Source organism: Palaemon carinicauda, chromosome 35, assembly GCF_036898095.1.
Source record: "Palaemon carinicauda isolate YSFRI2023 chromosome 35, ASM3689809v2, whole genome shotgun sequence".
Taxonomy (NCBI): Eukaryota; Metazoa; Arthropoda; class Malacostraca; order Decapoda; family Palaemonidae; genus Palaemon; species Palaemon carinicauda.
Genome location: NC_090759.1, coordinates 65,874,321 through 65,883,281, shown reverse-complemented (window position 1 = coordinate 65,883,281; position 8,961 = coordinate 65,874,321). Strand labels below are relative to the sequence as shown.

The 8,961-nt window shown below is 32.8% G+C and overlaps 1 protein-coding gene across 1 annotated transcript in view; it reads left to right on the top strand.

The window, feature by feature from the left end:
* LOC137627819 (protein-tyrosine sulfotransferase 1-like) overlaps positions 1 to 8,961 on the top strand; it is a 28,988-nt gene that overhangs the window by 1,047 nt on the left and 18,980 nt on the right. Inside the window, 1 exon segment of the mRNA XM_068359193.1 lies at positions 4,655 to 4,845. Within this exon segment, the coding sequence (XP_068215294.1) occupies positions 4,655 to 4,845 (191 nt within the window).

Below are 8,961 nucleotides of genomic sequence, written 5' to 3'. Positions count from 1 at the left end.
ACTCATATTTATAGTGCGACTGTATTTCCTTTGTTGTATGTAGGTATTGAATGGCCCCAAAGGTCCCAGCGCCTGGTTATATATGCTAGATTCATAAACTATAGTCCATTTCTTTTAGCGATGCATATTTGCACCGACTCGCAGCGGTGCCCTTTTAGCTCGGAAAAGTTTCCGGATCGCTGATTGGTTGGACGAGATAATTCCAACCAATCAGCGATCCGGAAACTTTTCCGAGCTAAAAGGGCACCGCTGCGAGTCGGTGCAAATATGCATCGCTAAAAGAAATGGACTATAATTCATTAAACCCAGAAGTATGCAGTCGTCACATCCTTTTGGCTATCAATTTGAATTCAATTCTGTTGTACATATTCTTTTCGAACTCGGGGTTTCCTTCTGATAAACAAATTCAACCAATTTCCATTGTGGTAGCCGGTGGTTAAGTTTGCAACCCTTGCCTATTAATAATTTTTAAGTTTGTAACCCGTGTATATTTATAGTTACTAGGTTTGTAACTACTCATGATTATTTATGATAGCATATTTTGAATTATAATCATAGCTACAGCATACGATTACCAATTTTATTTCCAGAGTCAATTTATAATCATACACGTAACTGTTTTTATGAGAGTTTGGTCACAAATACAAGTGTCTTTCATATGTTCAATTATTAGGTAACATACACCTTGCTATCGAATTAATTCAACCATGGAAAAAAATAGGACTAAAAAAAAAGTACGTCTTTTGATGCGTACACAAAAGTAAACAGTCGATTTATTAATTCACAGGCAGATATATAACAATTTGAAATAGAATTTGCTTTGCATATTCTTATATCGACTTCTATTTGAAATACATAAAATTTGAATTCTAGAATATACATGACGGAGTTTAAGTCGGCAGTTTACTTCTGTATCAGATATAAAGGCATAGGTTCCAATTTTAGTCAACGTTGTAGATATTGTTATCATACATAAATCTTCCTTTGGTATAAGACATTCTCAAGGTAGAGTTGATTCAAGATCAAGAAGTATTCATGGCGTAACATTTGAAATTATGAGTTTCTTTTATGTGACTCACACTCGCGCATTATACATATGCAAGTGTAAGCGATCCATCAAAATTGACGGCTAAATATTTAGATTTATATGCGCACACAGAGATTCAGCCCTTTCCACCCCTGCCCCCTTTCCTGTCTACCACGCAGCAGTTTGAACAATTTGTGAGATATTGTCGTTTCTGAGCGCTTGCCCCTCGGTGTAACGGGATATATATATATATATATATATATATATATATATATATATATATATATATATATATATATATATATATATATACTGCATATATATATATATGTATATACTATATGTATATATATATATTTATTTATATGTATATACTATATGTATATATATATATATATATATATATATATATATATATATATACATATATATATATATATATATATATATATATATATATATACTGTATATATATGTATATACTGTATGTATATATATATATATATATATGTATGTATATACTGTATATATATATATATATATATATATATATATATATATATATATATATATATATATATATATATATATAATATACTGTATGATATAGCCAAACACTGGCTCTTTATTATATAGGGGAGATGCTTTTGAGACAATTATTAGTACAATTATTATTGAAGACGACTGCCTTAGTAGCGTCTGTGTTTCCTACAGGAATCATAGTTTCTGAAAAAGCTGAGAAAATACGAGGAGTTTTGTAAGAAACACATTGACGTCATCATCTTCAATGAAAATTGTATTATAGATCTATATAATTATGAGTGTGTATATTTTTGGGAGCATGCATGTGTACCGAGTATTTTTGATGGATTGTTCACATCGTATGTAATTCCAAATCCTGTAAACCAGCGGCGGATATCAAATATTCCTTTGTACGAAAGAAATTGCAATCATGCCACTTACAGTCGGACCGGGGAAATGGCGTTGGGATGGCACGATGACTTGTTACATGACAACTTCCCCACTTTTGTGCTTGGGCACACACCTCAAGGCAATATCGAATGCCAATAACAGACGCACGCACTTGCTTGTGCTTTTCTAGGGCTGGCGTGTCATTTTTATCTGTCTATACTCCAAAGGTGTCCGTGACTGCATTGGCATGACAAATGGAAGCTTTGGTCGTTTTCCTTTTGATGTTACGAGTTGCACGAAGAGAGCGAGAGCGGTTTCATGTTATCTAGAAGAGAGAAAGAAAGAGAATACATTTTTTATATACACGTATGCACTGTATGCCCGTGAGACTGCATCAAAGCACAGGCCGCTGAGAGTGACCGCTTGAATTACGTGGTGCTTTTGATCTCGCCACCATAAAACGTAAGGCATGCAAGAATTATTCATAAATAGAGAAATAACGGATGCGCTGTAACATTTAATGTTCATGTGTCGCAAAAGTACTCACCACGCATCTGGTATTATAATTTTTATCTACTTTGGCAATTGTTCATCCTGACGTTTTATTTTTCTATTTGGTGTTAACGATGTTAAGTTTTGAAATAAATGTTCAACTGGTCTTTTCTTTCAATCAACCAGGAATACGTTTTAGTTCATACGTATAATTTATAGAAATAATTTATATATAAATATATATATATATATATATATATATATATATATATATATATATATATATATATATATATATATATATATATATATATATATATATATATAGACTTATATATATGTATAGCCAGAAAATGTTCATTATATATATATATATATATATATATATATATATATATATATATATATATATATATATATATATATATATATATACAGATCCAGATCCAGATTCCGAAAAGCTGCTTCTCTCGATTCTCTAGAAACAGTTTCCAAGATTTGATGATAACTGTCTTCACAAACCCTTTGTGATTGGGGATACTTTAACGTGTACTATTCGGGGGCACCCATACTAGGTTGATTTGCTGAAAGCGATGAGATGAAATTCTCCCACCATCACCAATCCGTAGTGGCCAGCGTGGTGATTTAAAATGGCCAAACCCCAGACATGACTAAGGACATGGCTGAGGCCTTTGTCCTGCAGTGGAATAGAAACGACTGCGTTTATTGTTGTCTTCGCAAAATGATGTTCTTATATGTATTGCTATAACAGTAAGCCATTTCTCCATTATTGAATTTTTATAACACTCTTCTGGTTCTCATTTTTCTTGCCAAAGTAAATGGTAAAATTGTTTTTTTCCTGACTTCTATATTTTGATAAATGTTTTAATTATATCTTCCCTCTCGTTTGCTTTGTCTTCAATTGCATTTGTTTTGCTTATTCCAACTTTCCTTATTCACTTCTATTAAAACATAATCTCTTCTTTGTTCCTGCTTCCTTATGGCATTCCTTTGTTCGTTCCTAATGCAGTAGCTACTCCCAAATAGCCAGGAATGAAATAATCTTTGATAAATAATGAAAATTCAGGCCGTTTGAGTTTATCGAAAGTTATTGAGGCGCCTTTTATATCCTCATTTATCTGGGCTTGGGACCGGCTGGAATCTAAATTTATTAGCAAGAGTTGATATACAAAACTGATCAAGTTATGAATTCTCTCAGTGGCCAGACTATAATCTCTATAAGGTAATCTCCCATCTCCCTTTGTTCTCTTCCTCCATTTATTAGGGGTTATTCCATTTCCCCCCTTCTGCTTTGTTTTGCCTCTGGTTATTTATTCGTTCGCTCCCTCTCCCCTTGTCTCGTATTTCTTGAACTTTATCACAGCTTAAAATCTCTCTCTCTCTCTCTCTCTCTCTCTCTCTCTCTCTCTCTCTCTCTCTCTCTCTCACGCATGTAAAGATCCAGCCAGTTCCAAGTCCACAACTTTTCTAAATCTTCATTTTCCCTGAAATGCAACTGACTATTTAATAAATGTAATCAATTACGACCAAATAACTATGAAATACGAATCAATTTACTAATGATCGCGATGGAATGGACATAAAAAGTGATTGCCTGCGTCCAAATATTAAATATACAGTAGTTCATTGGGAGAGCAGTGCACTCGTGGAAACGCTTCAATTTACTAATGAATGAGGGAAAAAAAATTGGAAAGTCATTTACTCTAGAGATGTAATGTCCCTCTCGACTTCATGGGCTGTGATGTTTCTCATTAAAATGCATGCCATGTTATTAAAAGGGAGAGAGAGAGAGAGAGAGAGAGAGAGAGAGAGAGAGAGAGAGAGAGAGAGAGAGAGAGAGAGAGAGAGAGAGAGAGTTTCATTTACCTCGTGCTTTTACATGATGTTGGTAATGTTATTAATTTGTTGTTGCTGTTTTAAAAATGGTCTCCCACATAGGATTTGATTTACTCTGATTGCATCATTTAAATCGCGTATTTCCTTGCGAAATGGTAAAAAATTACTAGGAATATATCTTTATGGTCTTAATTATATTTCTGTAACTAGATTCATCATTAAAATATGATCTCTTTCGTTGTGTAACATTCATACCCAAAGGAAATATAATTTGTTTATAAATCCAACCTTTCGATAAGAATGTATGCATACATTTCGAACGAATATAACCCAACTAATAATCTCCCCTTTTGCCATTGTTTCCAGATGGTGATTTTAAGATGAGGGTCAGGTCACCTGCACCTACCACGGCCACGGTTTCCTCTTCCTCCTCGTCGTGCCCTCCCGACGTCATAGGCGCCCCAAGGTCACACTCAGGGTCCCTGTCATTTCTCAAGACACCTTTCTCGATAGTGCTGCCCTATTTGGCTGTGGTCCTTCGGTACGTCGCGTCCGTGGTGAGTGCATGCGCTGAACAATCGCTTTTCCTGATGCCGGCTGTCATATATTTACGCTTTTGTTTACTGTTGCTCTTTATATAACACAAAATATTTCCATTAGTCTTTGTTCGTTCAATGTTTTTGTGATACTAATGTTAAAGCTCTGCTTTTGCTATACTAAATGTCTGAATATTTGTTTTAATGCTTTATGATCAACAAATTTTACAATTGCCATCAATAGGAAGTTTCTTATAAAATTGTAATTTTTCTTACTTCACAATATTAAATGACCATGGCATATAAGAAGTTATTGTTTCCTGTTTCCATCTATATGTATTGTATGAGTAAGAATATGTGTGTGTATATGTACACCTATTTGTGTGTATATATATGTGATGCAGAAAACTTGATACTAAATTTTCGGAAATTCCTTGTGCTCCGAGTACTAACAAACTGCTTTTATAATTCAACGTTCAATATTGCAAATGAATGTATTAGTAGGCAACCGTCTATATGGATTAGAAGAAGTGAAAATTCAGCTCTGTGTTGCTAGGATTACGGAAGTTAGTTATCGGTATGGATTGTTTAGCATTTAAAATATCTGTGTTATTAACATCAAATTTAAAATAAACACCACAATAATGGCCCTTCATAAAAGATATAAATGTGTGTGTGTGTGTGTGTGTATATATGTATATATATATATATATATATATATATATATATATATATATATATTAGTATACTGTGCATTTTTATATATGTGTTTACTGTGTGTGTTTGTTTGTATGTATATATATATATATATATATATATATATATATATATATATATATATCTATGTATATATATATATATATATATATATATATATATATATATATATATATATATATATTTATAAACATACATACAGTATATGCTGTCACACCGTGCCATTTATATATATCATCATCATCTCCTCCTACACCTATTGACGCAAAGGGCCTCGGTTAGATTTCGCCAGGCATCCCAATCTTGAACTTTTTAATCAATACTTATCCATTTATCATCTCTTACTTCACGCTTCATATTCCTCAGCCATGTAGGCCTGGGTCTTCCAACTCTTCTAGTGCCTTGTGGAGCCTAGTTGAAAGTTTAGTGAATTAATCTCTCTTGGGGATTTGAGTAATCTCTCTTATAGTTTCATTTCTAATTCTGTCCTGCCATTTAACTCCAAATATTCTTCTGAGGGCTTTGTTTTCAAATTTACAAAATCAGTTGGATATATATATATATATATATATATATATATATATAATATATATATATATATATATATATATATATATATATATATATATATATATATATATATATGTATATATATATATATATATATTAGATCTTTTTATTTATGGGGCTTGAGCAACAGACACCAGCAAATCCTAAAAAAAAAAAAAAAAAAAAAAAAAAACTGAATAGTGAAAGCATCCATAATGACACTCCCAGACTCCCTGTTTCCTTATATGACTAGAGAAAGAAAACTTGTGTATTTCAACATTGCGAGAAAAGCCGAAATTAATGGTATTCATAGTTATATAAACGCTTAGTATAGCAAAGCATTCACTGTGTTATAGTCAAATAGAAATGGCAAGAAGCCATTATATTAGAGGGAAGAGCAAGTCGAGACTGTAACTGTTATTTTAGTAAATTTTCAAGCCCATGTGTTATACTATGTTTTTTTTTTCTTTCCTATCATGTGAATAATCAAATTCGGCGTATAGCAGACCTGTGAAGGACAAGGTTTAACCGTGTGTATATATTATATATATATATATATATATATATATATATATATATATATATATATATATATATGTATGTATATATATATATATATGCATGTATATATATACGTATATATGTATATATATATAAATATATATATATGTACTATATATATGTTTATTGTATATACATGTGTGTATGTAGGTATATATGTATTAGATATATATATATATATATATAAATATATATATATATATATATATGTACTATATTTATGTTTATTATATATACATGTGTGTATGTAGGTATATATGTATTAGAGAGAGAGAGAGAGAGAGAGAGAGAGAGAGAGAGAGAGAGAGAGAGAGAGAGAGAGAGAGAGAGAGAGAGAGAGAGAGAGAGAGACCTACGTATAATAAACGTTGGAGTGTGAAACAAACTTAAATTTCTTTTTAGTTTTAGGGCAGTATAACACATGTTCACTTGTAATTGTAACACCTGTGTTTCCTTAGTTCTTTCTGTCTATTAATCAATTACTTGGGTCCTGTTATTCGGATAATATAAATTTTGAGAAATACTTCCAACAGATGTTCATCTTAAAGGCTGACGTGTTAGTGTATGCATGTAATAAACTTGAGAATTTCAGTCCTCAAATATCCACCTGCCCTGCCTGTGGTGGGAACTCTTTATAGCAGAGGAAGTAATTTTTTGCCTCTACTGAGTGAGAGAAAAGACTGCTTTTCAGGCTTGTGAAATTAGGTAATGAGGCTTCAGCCTTTGAAAATATTGTTAAATAACTTACTATACTGTAGGGCATGGAAGTTTGGTGTGAAGTTTAGAGGCCAGTGGTTATATTATGATACCTCTTTGAGATATGATTCGCGAGTTATTTCCGTGATATTTTTTTATCCAAAATTTTAAAGCAAACTTGGTGTTTACTCTGGTGATGTAAAATAACTAATTGTTGTTTTCCCTGTTTTAACCTTTCCGTGCGTGCATTTTCACTGTGAATATACAATATGTATCTGTACTGTTTGTGCCTGTATGTTTCCTCTTGTTTTTCTCATATTTATTTACATTAGTTTTATGAAAACATAAACAAATATGCCGTTTCGTTTGGAATTGGATACGACAAACTTCCTCGTAGGGGATTCCAACTGCTGACTAGTGAGAGATTCGTCCAGCGCTCAGCCGCAAAGGACTTTGGTTTTATGTAGTATTAGCCTGGTGCCTCGGCGTTCTTCAGCAGTCCAAAGCCCTAAGTGGAAGGTTTATAATAGTAATGTTTTGTTTAAGAGGTCGTATTTCCTCTTTGCCTCCTTTTTCTGACCTCTGATACCAGCCGTTGTTCACTTGTAGGAAGCTTTGTCTTCTCTCTTTCGCTTACAAGCTTTGTGTAGTGCTGAAACCTGATCGGATAGGTTAGTGGCTTTGAGCTTTTTTCTGTATTATGAATTATAAATAAACAAAACTAAGGCTCTTTGCTCAACCCCAATCTTCAGTCGTTGCTGGTTTTGGTCGTGTCATAAACTTAAGAGACATCGATAGGAAAACGTTACAGGGACACTGGTCAATCAATATATAATATCTTGTCCCGAATGTAATTGTCTCCATAGGGGTTACGGTCACCTGTGAATGTCGCGCAGGTCTTTACACCTTTTCTTAGCCTTTTAAGCTGCCACCTTTCCATTCTTCCTCTTGCTGTCCAACCTCTTACAACTTTTACTTCATAGTATTATTTCAGAGCATTCCCCCAATTTCATCTGGATGCTGAACTCCACGCCTTTATAATGTCCCTCATTCCATAAATCTAACCCCCAATAAAGTTATCGGGTATTTTAGTAGCTAGTTCAAGGGATGTTCGGTGCCTGTAAACTTACAGGTGCTTCGACTTTAATTTTTGTTAGATTTGTATAGTTTACTTTGCTTTGCTTTTTTAACTTAGACTTTTCATTTTTTTTTTCAAGAAGTGGGCGATAGATTCCTCTGTTGTTGCTTCTGTTATTCTTGTTTATACTTTTGAGCCTGTGCTAGTTAAGAGCATAAGTTTGGTTAGCTATCTCATTGGCTTCTATTATAAAACCGTATGTTATTTTTGTAAAGATAACTACCTTATATTATTTGTATTTTTAATATAGTTATTGGAGTGTATTCCAATATCTTATTCGTCACTTCATTATATTTCTTTAAAAAACGAAAATATATGATTTTATTCCTATATCTTATACGTTAAAGCCATCTTTTAAATATTCCATCTCAAAATGGCAAAACTGCTACTGAAAGAGCACTTCATTCTATCTGTAGCATATCTGGTATTTGTATTCCACGTCAGCCTGAAGGCTGTGAACCTCAGTGTTGCAATAC